The sequence below is a fragment of the Chrysoperla carnea genome, chromosome 4, assembly GCF_905475395.1.
Source record: "Chrysoperla carnea chromosome 4, inChrCarn1.1, whole genome shotgun sequence".
NCBI classification, from domain to species: domain Eukaryota; kingdom Metazoa; phylum Arthropoda; class Insecta; order Neuroptera; family Chrysopidae; genus Chrysoperla; species Chrysoperla carnea.
The window spans coordinates 33,686,338-33,706,233 of NC_058340.1; the positions used below are offsets into that span (position 1 = coordinate 33,686,338).

Consider the following 19,896-nt stretch of genomic DNA (forward strand, 5'->3'; position numbering starts at 1 on the left):
CCTCTGACAGAATAGTGATGCATGGCATATGTATAACTGACGTTATTCATAGAAAGAGGGCGGGTTATATAGATAATTTAAACTATAAAAAGAGTAGAAAATTTTTAACATCAGGAAAAATTCATTTAATTTAAAAGTAAAAATGTTAGCCACACCAGGATACGAATCACAGTACCTTGTTTACGGAGGCAAGTGCTATACCCACACAACCGTTGAGCTTATATATTACTGTATAATTAAATTAATATAATACTTACCTTTACTAAATAATTAATTAATTGATAATTTTGTTCTGAAAGAAAAAAAGGATAGAAAATTTAAAAAATAAAACAAAATTTAAAATATATAACGATTTTTATTTATAACAAAAAAAAAAAAAAAAAATGAATATGACACGACTGTAAATAATTCGTTTGGTTAAAGCGGTATATGTTTGATGTAGGTAAATAAAAGAAAATCACGAAATCTAGGCTTTATGTAAATTTATTTTTAAGCCAAATATAAATTACAAGTCCAAAATCTCCAAAGTTACACTAGTTTGGTACATGCATCAGTTTCAAAATTGCCTTTGGTTTGATAATTAATATCTGTACTGTTTGTCGGAGACATTGTTGGGGTATGAGCTTGTTGATGTAATTGCTGGGGTTGTTGCTGAATTTGTTGATGCTGTAATTGTTGCAGCTGTACATTAGAAGGTGGCTGTATGTAACGATAATATACTTGGGGATGTGGTATTATGTTACTTGGTATTGACGATCCGTATCTAGATTGCCTTGGTGTTACAGAAAAGCAATAGCTTGCGTTTGAAGCAGATGGTTGTAATGGAGGTAATCGACGCTGTTGGGCCATACGCATTCGTACATACATCAATGCACTGATAAGTAATGAAAGTAATTCCAAAAATAATACAATGTATCCCATCGATGTGAGAACTGTACTTTGATGCGCTAAGTCGTATGCAACTGGATCCAAACATCCATCCAAAAATATGTTATCGAGTTCACAATTAATATGATTGTAGAATTCACTTTGATTATTACTTGCATCATACACATGAAATTTTTTACAGCATGAATCTGGTATATTTTTACGCACTTTATACCAGTCATTAGGTGAATTTACGCCACAGCAACGGTATTTTTGTTGAATGATGTCCCAGCCATATTTTATTGTTGAACGTTGTTCGTAGTATAATAAGGAATTTACCATGCTGCTATTTAATGCTGATCGATACGGTCCTAAAAACCACAAAAACTTGTGAATGAATGATTGAAACTCTGTATGTAACTTTAAAAAAGGCTTTGATAAAAAAGTTTTAAGCAAAAATTGAAGAACCGGACAGAATTTTTGATTGCGTTTAGCGCTACGTTTGTACTATATCTTACAGTTCTTTATTCTAGTAAATGATAAATTGTCTAAACTTTTCGGTATAGTTAACACGCTTGGCACATTTATACTTTACCTGCTTGTACATGAGGATGTATGTTGATATGTCTGGATTCTTCATAAATCGTTAAATTTTTTATAACAAATGATTTATATGAGCTGTTTTCAACAATCCAATCAAAATTTATTCTTGATCGATGCACCGTGCCTAAAGCCGTGCCTGTAGCTAGCATAATAATTGAAACACAAAGAAAAACAACAAGCTAAAAAGAAAATTACAAAATTAGTGAGTTAATGAGAAACTCCAAAATTTTGACCCCATTATCAATTTTCCAGCGCATAAACGAATTGAAAAAATTATTAAATTTTCTTGAAAAGACAGAGGTTTACTTAATAACATATCGTGATTGCTATTTTTAAAGTTATAGTGAGTCATAGGTATTCCTATCCCAAGCTTTAAGATATTATTGAGGAGGTTCTCGAGACATCGGGCACAATTTTTTACTCTTTTTTTTCCCACTTTTTGCTTTTTGAAAATATCAGAATAGTCGATGATTATTGGGTGTAAACGAGGGGGTCATTAACTACGCTTTTTTGTTTTTGTTAAAAAAACATGAGTATATGTTTCAGAAAAGGATCTATTTAGGAATATTCCTCTGTGGCTAGGGAAAAAGATTTTGTATGTAATACCCGCAATTTATAATAGTTTTTTTATTGTAATTATCGCGCTACATAATGTGTATATTATAAATTTTTATTATCCTTTATAGAATTACCAATGGAATATATCCGGATTTGCGTTCATGTGCACCCCATGCCAACCAACTACTTGGAAAACATAACAACCCTGCACACATTGTAAAACTAACAATACCAAAATACGAGAAATGTTCACATATGTAAAAATATGGAATACGTATCACCAAAGTCCATATCGATACTCCAACTAAGCTAATGGCACTTACCTAGGAAAAGCGTCAATTATTTTTTAATCTTATACGAAGAGCTATAAACTTGTCAAATTTTCATTGCGCCCTATACTACATTGATATATATACGAGGTAGGTGTTATACAGGGCTATACTAGTTGTGACAGCAGGATTTCATCAAATAGTAGATAACGAATAGATAACGTGCCTATAGAAGTTCTTTAAAACAATGTAAGAATACCAGTGAATGGGAAAAATTTGACAGGTTCTGTTTTTGATATATCTGAAAATACATAAAAATTGTTTCGGCCTTACTATCAACATAAGCGAACACATACATAAGAAAAAATCTTTAGCATCTACATTGCGATATTGTTCAATGACATAAGGTGTATTACGTGTTAACCGTAAAGCGCGTCTTGGCACAACCACAGATGCTATTGAATCTCCTGAATCGTTTACATTATGATTTCTTTCTCCTGCAATGCTTCGCTACAAAGTGAAATGTAAGTAATTAAAAATAAAATATATTTTGTAGATGAATTTATTTTATAAGGCCTACCGTTGAAATTGATTTTGGTTGGACAACCCAAAAATCATTTTCCTCCATTATTTTAACTGTTTCAGTGATTGTCATTTTAATTAAAAAATTTATCCCCCATTCTACATCATCAAAAGCTGATAAAAACTGAATGTTATTATTATTTATTCCCTTTTTTGTAAGTAGCTATGGAAATAACAAATTACTCCTTAAAAATAAATTATGAACTAGTATGATACCCGACCGCTCCGCTAGACAATTTGCCTCCACTTTCCTTGTTCTCACCTATCCCCTTTTCATAACACTCGAAATTTATTTAATATGAATCCAAACTATTTACTCTTTGCTTATAAAATATAAATTTTCCGGTGAACCGGAAGGGAGGAGAGAGTAACTGCCAGTATTTTTTAATAAATTAGAGCTTGATGTTTTATTCTAATGTATGAGCTATATTATTGTTAAGTTTCATTAAAATTCATTAAGTAGTTTCAAAATCGTCCAGCAAAGCTAGCAGGTAACTGCTATCTTTATAAATTATAGCCTATATGTTATTCTGATGTATGAGCTATGTTATTGTAATATTTTATTCAAATCCATTCGGTAGTTTATTCATCTCATTTTTTCTATCACGAAATATAAAATATTAGCAGTTAATTTACCCTGGATAAGATTCTAATTAGATCTAGTTAGATAATTAGGTAATTGAATCTGGATAAATTATATAAAACTAATTAATGAAACATATAATATCAATACTTCATTAGTTTGGAGCCAGAAACTTCGAAAATCGCACTAAAAATCAATTATTTTGTCATTGAATCGTGCACACTTAATGCGTAGAAATGAATGAAAAAATATTTTCTTAAAGATAGGTCAGAATTCCCTGTCGATTGCGGAGTCTAGGTACTTATCCAGAGCGTCTAGTGGAAAAGAAGGGCCTGAAGATCATATGAGTTCTGGAAAAGAGTTAATGTTTTTTAAAAAACGTTTACTTTCACCGAAAATGTATTAACGATTCCTCATTTTTCCTTTGGGTGGAAAAAAATCTAATACTACTATTTTCTTAATTTTATTACAGACCTCCTACGTATACTATAAAAGATGAAAAATAAAAATATAAATTTGTACAATATGAAAAGATGTAAGTACAAGTGGATAAAACTCGGTCAAGTGAATTCAGGCAGAAAACTGCCAATAGCATAGTTTTCTTTATAATATTGACGCACAGAACTTACTATTTCACTAGGTAAGGAAATGGATATACCAGCATCAGTTATTAGATGTTACATGCATGCTTATGTATACGCGTGTTCCAAAAGTATGTATGTATACGGCTGAACAACAATAAAAAAATGACCTGGTTAAAAGTTGTGGGATTAGTACGAGGCATCACATAAAGATTCTAGATTTGATCTCGAAAGACATACCTTCATTTTTATAGCAAATTCGGATTCATTGATACTAACAAAAAGGAAGGTTGTCTGACCTTTTCTTAAACAAAGAAATGCATATATTACTTGACTTATGTAATGAAATATCTTTTCGATATCTTAATATATTGACGAATTGTTCAGGTGCATTCATTCTTTTGAGACACCTTGTCTTTTATATGTTTTAGTAAATTGACTTGTCTGTTTAAATTGTACATTGAATTTGACTCTAAAATTGTTTGTTCTATTTAATTTTTTTCTGTGTGTTTGGTTTCGAGTAATGGTTTACATTTGTAAAAGTGACAATTTTAAGCAAAAATAAACATTTAAAAAAAATTTGGGCTTCATATGACTATGACTCTATACCCTTTTCTGATTAATTTAAGTTGGCTGAATGTTCTTTGGGGTCATACAAAAAGTTTCCTTCAAATCTGTGCTGTTTCCCCACTTTTTCTGTACATCCCGGCTTATTAATTGTACTATTACACATATGTGGAGAAAATTAAAAGCATTAAAACTTTAACAAATCTTTTTTTTTGGGGAAGTAGACATGAAATGAGCGAAATTGAATTTGGTAACAAGCCAAAATATATGAAAAAATTGTTTAAAAGTTCAGGAAAGGGTTTAAAATCAATTAATATTCTAGCGAAAGTAGATAGTCTTTAAATGTAATGATAAAAATTGATTCAAAACAAAAATTCAATAGCAAAAGTAAAGAAACACGATTCGTATTAAAGTAAATGATGTAATCAAGCACGGATTCAGCCCTCAAAAAAAGTGAAAGGCACGGCGAATCGGAGTATGAACTCGCTCATGATCGATATAGTGCATTCCTACAAAGGAGATGTTTACAAAACTATAAGACGCCCTGACCAAGATTTTATACAGTGTATTTGTAAATTAATAAACCTGTAAAAAATTGCAAAAGTAAATGTGCGTTAATTTACACATCACAGGGTCACATTTAGACTCTAAAGTATTGAACCAATCAATTGTCCCCCAAAAATTATCAGAAAGGGTTAAGTTTGAAATTAGGAACAATAGACTAACTATTTAAAGCGATTGATTGTCTTTTTTTTAAATTTTATTAAAACATAAGTCTATTTAGGTGATGGGCATGTCTATCATGTCGATATGTGTGGATCCGTCACTGAATGTAATATGGAATTAAATAATGTATTTGGGAAGAGGTTTTTAAAGATGGTTTGCTAACAGAACATCATGAAAGTAAAGAGCTTTGCTAAAATTTGAAAATATTTCAAAGCGAAGGCTTAAGAAACGTTGATGGATTTTCCATTAAAAGGAATTGCAAGATCCGAATCAAAGAAAGTCTTATATTTAAATTAAAAAAATTCAACAAAGTTTTATGTCTGCTATGAATTGTTTTATTAAAATCTCAGTAAAGAAATGGTGTTACCATGATATATGATCGTGTCTCTTTGATATAGAATATACCAAGAGCCAAATCCATCTTTTGATTTTGTGCTGGAATTGCATTAGTAGTTTAGTTCATACATCAGTACACCTAAAGTGCTTAATAAACCGTCTACGTCATCTACAAAATTTATTAATATTTTTCGCAAATTGTGGCTTTTAGAGTTTTGCCATCTTTCATATACCCAAAACTTTGATACTCAAGAAGTTTCCAAATAAGAGTTGAAATTTTATGCCTTAAAGATTATAACAAAAAATTTGGATGAAAACTGGGAAGAGTTTTTTTAATTGTGTATCTTTCTAATAAAGTGTAACTGGAAATAGTGTTCCAAGAAGATTTGGATGGAAGCCTGAATAATTTGTAGTTTAACTTGTAATATTAAGATAAACAACTACTAAAGCCACCACCCAAGTCTTATTGGAATCCTTTTTTTCAGTTATTCCAGTCGATGTGGAAGTTATATAAATACAAATAATAATAATCTAGATTTCGTACTTTTGAAAAACATTTTTGATGCCTAAAAATTTCAACCAACCTCCTCTGGTAACTTCTATGATATTTTGAACGCTGTTAAAAAAATTATGACCAATGATTAGATATATTTTGAAGACGCAAGGCTATTCTTGAAATGGCTGGATTTTGGATATACATGAAAGATTAGTACTTATAACTCTGAAAGGCAGCATTTGCCGGCATTAAATCAAGTGTAGAATAAGCTCACCAATCAAAATTTGGCAAGCTTGGCTCTCGATAGAGAATAATATTTTGAAATATAATATTTTCTTCATTTTAATATATTATTTTTATTCTTTGTGTAGTTTTTGTTTTCTCAATCATATATAATGCCTTCTAGCATTATATATGTAATATTTCCTTTTTCTATATTTCATTTAAAATAGTAAATAATAATAAAAATAAAATGACAAATTTTTTTTCAAATCGTTATATTTCTTTATAAAAAAGGTTGGAGCAATTTTGAAAAGGCTATAAATAAAATCCCATCAACTTTTCCAAATTATTTTTTTACTGTCTTAAAATATACGAAAAATCAAAAATTACATAAATTGTACTTTTTTGTAAATTGTATTTTTAAGTATATCAGTATAATTACATTTTTAGGACTCCGCAAATGTTAGACAAATCTATATATCTTTCTTCTGATACCAATTTCGATTAGTTATCAGATTGGTGATAACCAATAGGTATAGGTAACTACACCGATCTGTTAACCAATCAAAATTAGTATCAGAAGAAAGATAATTTAATTACGAAAATAATAGTATAGGCTTACCTGCAAAAAATCGTTCATAGAAAAAATTGATTAAAATTCATTTAATTTAAAATAGCCATGAACACTTTTGAAAAACTATGTTAGACGTGTTTATAAAACAATAAAGTTTACCCCTTAGACTAAATGATTTTCTTGTGTATTTTAAAATGGGTAACACATAATTTGGAAAAATTGATGGAATATTTTTTTAACAATAAATATTTTCAAAATCACTCATTGCTCTTCATCCTCACTTTGTACATTTCAAGTGTATTAATATCAGTTGCATTTAAACTCGCCTCATATTTCTGTGTTTGTTTTATACTCGGTAAAAATCAATAGATATGGATACAAACCAACTGAAAAAAATGCAATCAAAAGTAAAAAATAATTTTACGAAAACATCTGTGAATAATTTCCCTATGGTGTCGTAGGCACCATCAATTTTTCAACACGTTTCATGCCATATATTCTTATAACAATATAATGTAATGTATATAATATAACATGTAATTAAAAGAATATAAATTATTTTAACTATTACATAATTAAATTATGATTTATGAGCTTTATTGTTTAATTATTATTATTATTATTTTATAAACCATAATATTTTTGATTTATGTTCGGAAATAATTATTGTTGTTATTGTTATACAAAATTTTGTAACAGCTCATACTTTAAGGTCCGACATACACTGATAATGTTGTTTGGAAAGATGTGTTTCTCTTTAAAGGTGCTTGCTTATGTATATCTGTTGTAGGTTTCAAATCTTATTTTCATAGAAAATGATAATATACAGGATTGCATAATAATCGTGTCACGGGAACAATTTTAACGATCATGAGAAAAGTTTTTACGTAGTGTTTTTTATTCTTAAATTTTATAAATTTTCAAAAATAAAAACTGAAGGTTTGTCAACATATTACTCTTTACTTCACCAAATGTCTTCTTTCAAATCGAAAAAGAAAAAAAGTTATAAATAATTTTAAAAACGACTATTTTCACTTATTAAGTTTTCTAGGCACCTACGTATCTGAACCGGACTTACCGGACGTCAATCGATAAGTTTTTTTAGATCTACAACTTTTCCATTTAATTTTTTTGCATTGAATGTTTTTTTATTGCAAGAAAATCATTTTTTGCCTTTGGCGAATTTTTTAGGCTGACTTTGCCATTGATTAGTCTTAAACAAAAAACGGTATGTTTTTTGGCTTGTTTTCTTCTATAACAACTTTTTTTTTGTTTTTTGGTAATAATTTTGTATTCCGTTTCGCAGATTATCTGGATTATATATATTATATTTGTTTAATAGTATTAAAAATATTTAAGAAAATATAACGAATTATAATTACACTTCGATTTTCTCTATTTAATAATAAATTAATTAAATGAAATTTTCCATTAAAATTTAGTTAAAATGTTTTGTTTCATTTTGATTAAATTTATTCAATTTCTAAATGATACATGATCATTATATATACAAGTATAGATAAAATATCTGTATACATTATAGATATATACAGGATGTTCTGTTATTGACTGCAGATCGTTGGCTTAAAAAATAAGTTCATAATGACGAAGGGAAAAGTTATTTATCAATATCGAATCACAGTTCATTTTGCTATTAAAGGTACTACCAGCCTATTACATAAACTAAGTGGGATGTATAAATAATAAAAATATTATCGTTTTTGTTATGCGAATCAGCCAACTGATTCAGACATGTTATTGTACTTTATTGTATATGTGTATTTTTTATACACATGTTTTTATTGAGAATTTTTATTTTATGTATGTAAATATAAGACAGCCCACTTAGTTTATGTAATAGGCTAGTATTGCCTTCAATATCTTAGCGAACTGTGATTCGATAAAACTATTAACTTGGTATATAACTTTTCTCTTCGTCTTTATGAGCTTATTCTGTAGGCCAACGATCTGAAGTCAATAACTGAACACCTTGTATATATATATACCGATATTATTTAACTAAAATAATATCCTTCGGCAATATGTTCGATATTATATTAAACTAGAAATATAGTCGATGTTGTCTACATTTAACGATTCTATAAATATTTGTAGATATTTAGTATCGTAGAGAGTACATGGGTTGATGTATTGTTACTTACTATATCTTCGAAATGGTGTAGGGAATACCTCCTCGAGCTCATTAAGTAAGGATTTTGTTGATAATGATATTAATTGGAAAAAGTATTATCACAATGTATATCTAATGCTTATACAGGGCTTTTGAAGATGGTTCCACGTAAATTTGAGAGATATTATCACTAAAATATGAAGGACAATTTTTCCAAAACGATGTAACCGATTTCATATTTTCCTCAGTTAAATGGTAACATCTCTTTTTGGACAAAGTATTTCTCCCAGTTAAGTGGTAACATATTTTTGAAAATCTTTGCTCGTATTTACGTGGTAATATTTTATTGAACAGTCCTGTTGTTCAGTCATATTCAATTTTAAGAGCCAAGTATACCTAGAGTCGATTTTAAATGGCCAGTTTACTATTTTTTGCATTGAACTGCTGCACAAAACGGTACCTTAGAGTTTCCTAATTTCTACCCGTCCATTTTTTCTATTCTAGATTTTGAATAGGCTTTTAAAAATAAAACAACTTTGTTTATTTTTTCCATTATTTAACATTGAGCAAGAAAGAGTTAGTTCTTCAAGGACTTCTTGGACTTTGAGAAGGGTGTATCAATTTATATATATTTTTAGGACTTTAAATTTCATAGTGCGAGCAAAACGAGCAAATTTTAAACCAAAAACGTCTTAATCTAAGTATATTTATTATAAAGCAATCGAAGTGAGCTTTAACGATGAAGAAAAAAATCAAGGATTTTTAGTTGGCCACTGGAAATCGGGAAAGGGATCTTATGCCAATAAAAATTAAAAGAGGTAAGTGGAGATATTTATCTAAATAATAATCCAGCGAAGCAGATTAGTAATGTGTAGTATAAATATTTATATAGGTACACTTGAAGCACGTTTTTGATGAAATAATATTTTTACAAATACAGTATGAACTAAAAACGAATTATTTTATCGTAATCTCGTTAAAAAGTAATATTTATATGTAAGGCATCTATCGATAAGGTAAGCTGCTGTACCACGGGTACAATTGTACACTAAGACAAGCTTAAATCCCAAGGAATCTAGAACTTGCTGTATCATGGGTACAATGTACTTCGAGCCAATCCTAAATATTTTGAACCTTTTACTTTTAAAATCATTTACTACAAAAAGAAAAATTTTTTGTTCTTATTATTTATTTATTTATGTACAAGTTGACTATTTTGTTTTGCGATTTGTGATTGTGCTTAAAATACTGTTACTGTTATATTGGTGAACATTTTGTTATGCCATATTTCTGTTTTAAGTAAAACGGAAAATATTGAGGAGGTAAAGTTTAAAAAGACACAACCTTATGTATCTTGAATGGAAACAACGAACCGCACCATTCAAATAAAAGGCATACAAATATAAATTTTAATCGAAGGTACGACACAGTCCCATAAAATAGGTTACAAGGTTATAATAAAACATTATAAAGTTAATATTTAGTTAATTACTTTTCTATCTTTACTTAATAGTTCTTTGATATACTTCAAGTATAAATCAAAAGTTTATCTTTATTTAATTATTTTCTGTCAATATTAGATATACATTTTCAACATTTATGTGGAATTGTGGATATATATATGCGATTTATTTTATTTTAATCCCTATTTATTGCGTACAGAACAGAATTTTGCACTGCGCGTAGAAATATTTATAAGTTCTATATCTTTTTATTGTGTTATTAATATGTGTTTTCCGCAAGGATTTCATCATTTATGTAATAATATTGCCTATCTTTAAAATTATATGATAGTATTGTTTAAAAATTTAGGTAGTATTATAACATAAATGATGCTATAATTGTTTGAACACTTACATTAACCCATCAAAATTCGCGTTATAAGCATTTTGATCACGCTCAATTTAAAATATAAATTAATTTTCTTTATGATGAAGTCCTTCAGAAATTGTGAGAATTTCTCTTTATACGGGCCTGTTCTTGTAATTTTGTATATTTAATATAAGTCGTACCTAATTAGTAAATTAAAAAAAGAAGCTAAGAGGAATTTTAATATTTAGATCACGTCACTGCTCTATTATTTTCACTCTCAAACATCATTCGATAATCACGTAATAAAATTGTGTTTTATTAGCTAGTAAAATATATAATACATATAAACGAAAGCGGCGCTAAATTCGACTTTGTACGCAACGAATACTATTTAAACTTATGATTGTAAATAGTTAATATTTTATACTCGCTTCAATTAAAATACTATAATACATATTATATATTTTATTTATTTGAACAGTGAAAATAATATTGAACATTCAGCTGACGTAAATATATAGTTATGAAATAGTTCAAAAGAATGTAAATATTTATTTAAAGATTAGTTTACTAATGTTATTTAAGGTTTTATATAAACCTTATGTTGAAAATAAATTTTCAATTATTTTTGCTTTTTCAAATGACATGTTTCACATTATTCAAGTATCATCAAACTGTGTTATCGCTAACGAAATTGATTTAAATAACTTTCAGTCAGTTTTTGTTGATGAGACGCTGTTGTGATATATACGTATAACGTAAAACGAAATAAAATAAATTACCGGGACCAACAGCGAAGCGGTTGGGAACCTGCTAGCATATACTATAATCTATGATATGTTTTTTTACCCTTTGCAAAGTTTCGTACTCTATAAGGGATGAAAAGATATAACATCTTTATTAATTAACAGAGGTTTGTACGTTATGATGTTTTACTGTATAATACCTAAATATGGCGATAATGTATGGCGACAAAAGTATATCACTTGTGATTATACAGCTAAATAAATAATGTATGAATCATCATTGTAAGACTCTCTTGGTTAAATGAAAAGTATGGCGAGTAAATGAAGTAGAATATACCACTAGTTCGATTTATATCTAGGCATATATATATCACGAGAATGACAGAATACATGCGTTAAACAATGCATCTGAGTGAGAGGTATTATATACATGTGTTAACCCCCACTCTCTGCACGTATACAACAGAAGAACTGTCGTATAGCTTAAAAGACATCGAAGCCACGATACAAGTCACATTTCATATATAGTTCTATCAAACCAAAGTGACACTGAGCAAGAGAGAGTGTAGATTTGAGTGCACATACATTTATATCTCTTACTCAGTGCCACTTTGTTTTGATAGAACTCTTTGATACCTCTTACTTAGATGTCATACTCGTGATATTTATATGCCTAGATGTAAATCGAACTAGTGTTATACTTCTTCTAAAATTACTTATACTTTGGTGTTCTTATTATATGACTCTAATCATAATTTATTTATTTACTGTAATGTAATAAACACATTCAATGAAATTTTGTGTTATTTAATAAAGCAAATGTTTTTAACCAAAATTATTGTGTTGGTGTGACTTTATTATTACAAGCTTTTATTTAGTTTCACCTGTCCCGTTGTCTGTCTGTAATCAAATCTTGCAAGTCAAATTTGATCCACTTTCCGGTTTCCGATTGAACTAAAATTTTACATGCACATTTAATTTGGATGACAATGCATGGTAAGGTTGTGGCATCCTGATTTTCCCATCGCTTCCATCATATTTTGTATATATACATTTTTTTAGTCTTAAATTAAAAATTTTAACAAAAAATACATTTTGAAGGACAAGCTTTTATTGTACTAAAAAGTACTCATACCCGACTATTTGTAAAAGCTTTAGGCGCTTAATATCAAGAATGAATCGAAAAATACATATCTGTGTTATAGTACTGCAGTGTTTAAGGCAGTTACAGAGAGTTATTTTCATAATCTGGGAAGTTGATGGTGTGGATCCTAAGGGTCGCATTCACATGAACAGCTTGTTTGTGATTGTAAATGTGGATGAGTTTTTCAAATATGATGATAATATAGAAATAGAATTAATAATACCTCCTTAGAACATGTATACGTTTAAAGATGAAGTAGGCGGCGCACAATATTATTTGTGCAAAATAATTGTAGGATCGTAAAATTACATATAAATAGATTTTTGGTTAAAGTATCTGGAAAATTAAATATTAATTGAATAAGAAATTTTAATTATATTGGGTGTTTGATGGTATTTCTTATCCTCATTATTATTTGTATACATCTTAATTAAAATTTTATTCACTTCAATTATTTCTGATTTTAATTTTTATTTAACATTCATTCGAATTATATTTTTTTATGTAAAATTCAATTCAATAAAAGTGAACCAAACCAAATTTCGAATACTTTTGATGATTGGGCGGGTAATTTCTAATATCTCAACTTAAATCATATACAAGGAGGTGATATCATGTAGTAAATTTTTTAGTCATACCTCAGAAACTTGTCCTTTAATCACAAATCACTCCTATTTTCTTATTTTTGGATTTTTTTAATAAGGACCCAAAAAATATTTATTTTTTGGGATATTTTCAGAATCACTTACAAATAAAAGATCTTTGTACAGAATTTTAGACGATATATCAAACAATTACTCACTGAATTGTTAAATAAAATTCCAGAAAAGTTTGATATCTTCCATTTGCATAAAAATCTTTTTCTAGAGTTATTTTGACCCAAAAAAAATTCAAAAATCGGGTTCTTTGACGATTAGACAAGTACTTTCTGAAATATGGACTAAAATTGTATTCGGGGGATAGTGATATCCAGCATCTATTTTTTCAATTTATTCCTCAGAAACTTACCCTTGAGTCGTAAAATGAATTAAATTTTTCGATATTTCGATATCGAAAATTGAAAATTTTGTTTAACTATTTAGCTTTCGATATTTCGAAAACTAAGGCAGATATTTTATTCTTATTTTGCGTATACATTCAAGACGATATGTTATTAAAAAATTCATCATCAAAGTTGAAAATAAGGTACAAATAATTTCAACCCTAAATCTAAAATTGGCTTGGTGCTCGTACTACCTTTACAAGATCGTATCTCAGATTTTGTCCTTAATAAAATGGGTTTCCAAAATGTAGACTGGTTTTAGGGCTAAAATGATATTATCAAGTGAAAACTACATGAAAAATCGATAAACGTTGGTTTTTCCAATGTCATGTACAGTGGGTATCATTATGCTTCTTAGAAAAGTAATATAGGGCCATCACATGAAGCAGCAGGCAGTATATGAAAGATTTTCGTTGCCTTATTCATAGCTCTTCCTCACATCTCATATTCTAAAGATCTTGTCGATCGAAACATAGCCTTTAAGTAGATCATCTTTTGTGAATATTAAGTGTACTTCCATGTCTTTTAGAATTTTTTATCCCCTTATTATTTTTGTTCGCTATTTCATGTTGTAAAATATTTTTAAGAATTTAATTTTAAATATTTTATTATTTTGTTTATTTGGTTGTAAAAGAAATGTCACCTGCAATAACATTTGAAAATAAATCGTATTATTTATTATTGTATAATATTCAAACAAAAATATTTTATTATAATATCTAAAACTCTGGAAATTTTCTGTGAAAATATGATAAGATTTAGTAGGTACCGGGAATACAATGTACTTTGAATATAGCTTCTCGGCAGATATCGCAATCTATGATATATCAACTGTCTATAATGATAAAGTTTAAGTACCTGGATGACCGAGCTTTACTCGGTTTTTTTTTGAGTGAAAAAGACAAAAATTTTATCACTTATTTAAGAACCAATTAAAATGTCTCCACACAAATAAAAATTTGAATGTCCCGGTAATGTACATTATTTCGTTGCGTCGACAATAGATGTCAGGAAGAGTCATTTTCTGCAGTCAATGTTTTATTTTTTCCTGAAAATATGGATAAAACGACGTTTTCTAGAAACGAAGCCTAGCTAGATCGATTTTTCATCCCAACAACTCCTGCATACTAATTTTCATGAAAATCATTGGAACCGTTTCTGAGATTAGTGATATATTATATACCCCAAACTCGCACCTTTATTCAAATGTTGAGTGAATAGTACAAAATAATTTTTAAATATAATGTAAAATAAGTTAAAAAGCGTGTGCGAGAACAATGAATTTTACAATGCGTTCAAAACATTGGGAGGTATCTGATCCGCATAAGACTTTAGCTTTATACTATCCAAAAATATTTAAAAAAAAAAAATATAATAGCGCCCTAAAAATATAAGATTTTATGTCTATCATAACACATTTTTTTAATGTTAATTATGAGTTATAGCAAATATACTAACTTGAAATCTCATTAACAATTTTTGTTCGATAAAAGTTATGATATTTATTTTTTGGATAGCCTAAATGGAACATATAAATTGAATGAATAGAATCATCAAAGTCAAATTATTGTTTAGATGAAATCAAAAAACAATATTTAATTCCCAATAGAATAGTTGTTATATTTTCAGTTCCATTTTATTCTTGATCATTATCTGTACTTACAGAGAGGCGGTAAAACATTCAATTCGAAAAAATGTTACCAATTGATAATAGGATCTTAGCCTTCTTCCCTCTTCAATTTATTAACAAATTTTTTATTTCGCTTCTCATTTCATTCGATAAATTTTAAGATACATTTTGCAATTTGATCCCCGTTTTTGTAAATTATACGAAAATGAGGTCGATAAATGCTGTATGGGTAGCATTTAACATTGAATTTATAGCTAATTTACAAAACATCGCGAATCTGCTTTGCGTAGAACTGTATTTAACAGGATTATCTTAATTTAAAACATATAAAAATCATTATGACGACATGGAACTTTGTTTCGATTCGAAATATATCTATTTAGATTTTTTGCATCTCCCTGTCAATAAGTTCAGGAGAGAACGGAGTGTACAAAGGATAATGCCTGCAGGGTAGATAAAAAGACAAAGCAGTAATGTAACTTGTCGAACTTTTAATGAGATTTTTAGTTGTAACGTGAAATGAATTTTGAATTACGAAAGAGAAAAACCCAAAATACAACTTTCAGTTTTTAATGTATAGGCAGATTTGTCGTGTAGGTTTTATTCCTCGAAAGAACACAAAATCAGCCTAGGTATCGAATTTAAACCACATAAAATGCTGTTAGTGTATATTTATGGAATGTTTTCGATGTCTAGAAATGTATATCACAATGCAAGTAAAAAAAAATCTAAATGATGAAAATAAAGAAAACCCAAACCGTCAACATTTCACAAATTAGGTACTTATATTTAAGTGACCTGATACAATGAACTTTGAAATTAGTTTTTTGATTTTGTTTGTTGATATTTGTTATAAACGTTATATTATTTTCTTGAGATAATTCTGAGAATGTTCATTTGTTCAAACTATCGTGTCATCAACTAACATTTATGTCTAAAACTAATCAATTTTTTCATAAAGTATATACTATACATATATATGTATATGCCTGATGGTAATAAAAGAGTTTATGTCTTTTATGTTATTCACAAGTTAATAGCGTAGTACCTGGAAAATACCGGGCTTTGCTCGTTATTTTAAAAGTTAAAAAGACACAAATTTTATCACTAATATAAGTACCGTTTAAAATGTCTCCACACAAATACCAATTTGAATGTCCCGCTAATGTCCTTTATTTCATAACTACGATAAACGCTAAAAGATGTCAGGAAGAGTCGTATTTTGCAGTTTGTTTGTTTTTCCTGAAAACATGGATAAAACGAAATTTTCTAAAAATGAAACCTAGCTAGATCTAGCCGAGATTGTTGATCTTTAACGGAAAGGAATTGAAGTCAAAACAATAATTCTGTAATAATTCGGTAATTTTCATTCAGGTTAAATATATGTTTTTTGTTTCAGTCGCTTTATTTTCTGAAAATTCGCTAAAAGTTATTGACTTACATATTACAAATTTTCGATAAACGCAAACCTAGGAATTAATTTCTATAAAAATTTATGATTTACTTACCTCCAAAGTATAAACAAATCCGATGATAAGAATTGAATTATTCCATTTATGATTTATTCTGTAAAGAAAATCACATATGGGAGAAAAATGGAAAATAAAACCATATTTAAGATTTTTTTCTGTATATTTATAATATTTTGGTGCATGTTTGTTTAAATAATTATTTTTTATACTGAAAGAAATCAAAATATATAACGAGCTTTGAAATATATATAGAATTATGAACAAATTATTTTAAACATTATAATTAAAATGTTGTAGTTTTTACAGTAAAACTGATAAAAATATATATTCTTATTAAAAAAAAAATTTTTTAATAATTTTTATAAAAGTAAATATTTTATTACAAAACTGATTTTTTTATAACAATTATGAACTATTCCAATGATAAAAACCTGAAAAAAGGTAAATTTCGATCGATCGATTGATAGATAAATAAAGACATTTCGATAAGAAGAGAGAAAATTTATGGGGTAGGTGAATTTGAAAATACATATTTATTCAAGAAATGGTTTCTTCTTGAAAAATGGTATTTTTGATTCGTAACACAATTAATGAAATACGTATTGTTACATTTTTAGAAAATAATTGAATTCTTCGTCCAGTGAAAACATATGAACGTTTTACTTTTCGGGCTTCATAAAGTTTATATTTGAAGGATTGGAAATATTAATGAATGAATGAATAAAAAAAGATAGACACCTAGATTATAAGTTTATTTTGTTAATCGAATAGGGAAGAATAAAAAATAAGGAATAATACTTAGGTTAGGTGAGAGTGGCTGTCCTAGGGTGGGACACACTTAGACTATAGGGTCCGTTGTGATACTGAAAAAGGGTTGGCCCCGGCCACTACTCCATGAACCATTTGGAGCTGTTTAAGAACAGCAGGAGTGTTTTGATATCAATGTACTTTAGGTCGAAGAGGTCGTCAAAGATAGGCTTGTAAGTCCATCTTCTCATGTCAAGAGGTGAGCAGTGATCGAGAAGATGAGACATTGTCTCCTCTTCCTCACTACTGTGACAGCTCCTGCAGTAGTTGGGATACACTGTCAGGCCCAGCCGTTCAGCATGCCGCCCAACCAGTGTCTTGTAATAGCCACAACAACTTTGCTAATAGAGGCCCTTGGAAGTGATATAAAATCTTCGGAACGCCTACGATTGTATTCAAACCATATCTGTCTTGTTGTACCACAAGTACGTTCCTCCCTCCATCTAAGAGTGGCGATTTTTAAGATATCCTCTTTTAGGAGTAACTGGCAGTTCGCAAATGGAACTCCCGGATATTTATTGATTCTTGTGTCCGGCAGCATTGTGCCATTTCTAGCAAGGTCGTCGGCTTCACAATTTCCGGGAATGTCTTTTTGTCCCGGTACCCATACCAGGTTTACATTCATTTGTTCCGCCAGCTCATTTAAGGGCGCTCGGCAGTCCTGTGCTACCTTTGAGGTTAGATAGACTGAACTGAAGGATTTAAGGGCTGCTTGGCTATCGGTGAAGATTGTAATGTCCCTGCACCTAAGGGTGTTCAGTCTTATATATTCACATACCTCATGAATAGCCATCACTTTCGCTTGATTCACGCTACAATGATCCGAATAATACTTTAGAAATGAAACAATATTTAGTAACGATAAAATTTCCGTATAAATTACCAAAAACATTTCTGTGATAGTCAGAAATCAATCACGTCTCCATGATAAAGTTATATCAAAATATGTGATTAGTAAATATATTTGATTAACCAGAATATGTCTATAGCATTCATGTCAATACCACACAGCAGGGCTGCCACACAGTCAATTGTGTGGTTTTTGAAATTATAGATGTTATTTTGCTGTAGAGTATAGTAGTATATAAGTAAAAAACTTTTTCAATATTAAATGGTTTACCACAGTAATAATCTGTAAAGTCATTATTCGAACACGTTCGAAATCTTAAATAAGTATACAGTGTGATTCAAATACAATAAAGTAAGTTTATTAACTTCCCAAAGGAAGTTAATGTAATGGAGCCGATTTTGAAAATCTCGAGTTTTACATATTTTCGCGGTTTCAAGGCCGCAATATCCGAATTAAACCTTTTCAATGTGCTGTCTGTCTATGTGTGTGTACGAATGTGCGTATGTTCGTTTGTACGTTCGGATTATTTCGTCTAGATTTTCACGCGAACCAGTTATGATATTAACACGTGACTAGGCTTAGACGCGTAATCACGAAGTTAAGAACTGAAAGAGTTTCCAGCAGAATTAGTTGATCCGTTTTTTAATGGTAATAAAAAAACTGAATAAACAGAATCTGAAAAGTGGATAAAGCACATCATTTTTCTATGGAGATAATGATCGAACCCGCATAAACTGCAGTACATGTTCCAAAAATAATCTATGAAGGCTAACAAGACCTTTTTTTAAATATTTTTTCCCCTCTGAGAAGTTAGTCGTGTGGACTACAGGAGTTGCACTCACACGACTTCAGTACCACACCGACTATGTACTGCCAATTTTTTCAAATGAGATTTCAATTGATTTTTGCATAGAAATTAAGACCGAAAGCAAATTGGGGCCCAGCTTGGTGAGATGACGTAACGCAGTTTTGAGTAGATAGAGGCCAGTGGGTAACGCAGGTTTATGATGAACCTATATAACAAATAGGCATGATTTTTAACAGCAGGTTGGGCGGATCTTTCGCGATCGTAGAGATCGAATAACATTTTTAAAAGTCTGATCGGATAAATTAAGCTGTACTTAGAACAAAATAAATATAAATTTGTCGTGCAGAATGCATCCTATCGTATCTGTATATAAATCTTTTATCACATACGTCAAGGTATCGAACTTGCTGGCTTAGGGTTGTAAAATAATATACAAGCAATGGCCAGAATGTTAGATGCCCTATGTGACATATAAGATAAAGCCTCGGCT

General features: G+C 29.3%; 1 protein-coding gene across 1 annotated transcript; it reads right to left on the reverse strand.

Moving 5' to 3' along the window:
- Positions 1 to 428: 428 nt before the first annotated feature.
- LOC123298326 (tetraspanin-21-like) lies at positions 429 to 2,978 on the reverse strand. Its single transcript, XM_044880300.1, has 5 exons — positions 2,878 to 2,978; positions 2,631 to 2,807; positions 2,163 to 2,351; positions 1,463 to 1,649; positions 429 to 1,238 (listed from the first exon to the last, which is right to left on the reverse strand). The coding sequence occupies exons 1-5, from the start codon at positions 2,950 to 2,952 to the stop codon at positions 529 to 531; spliced, it is 1,338 nt and encodes a 445-aa protein (XP_044736235.1). The 5' UTR covers positions 2,953 to 2,978; the 3' UTR covers positions 429 to 528.
- Positions 2,979 to 19,896: the final 16,918 nt, after the last annotated feature.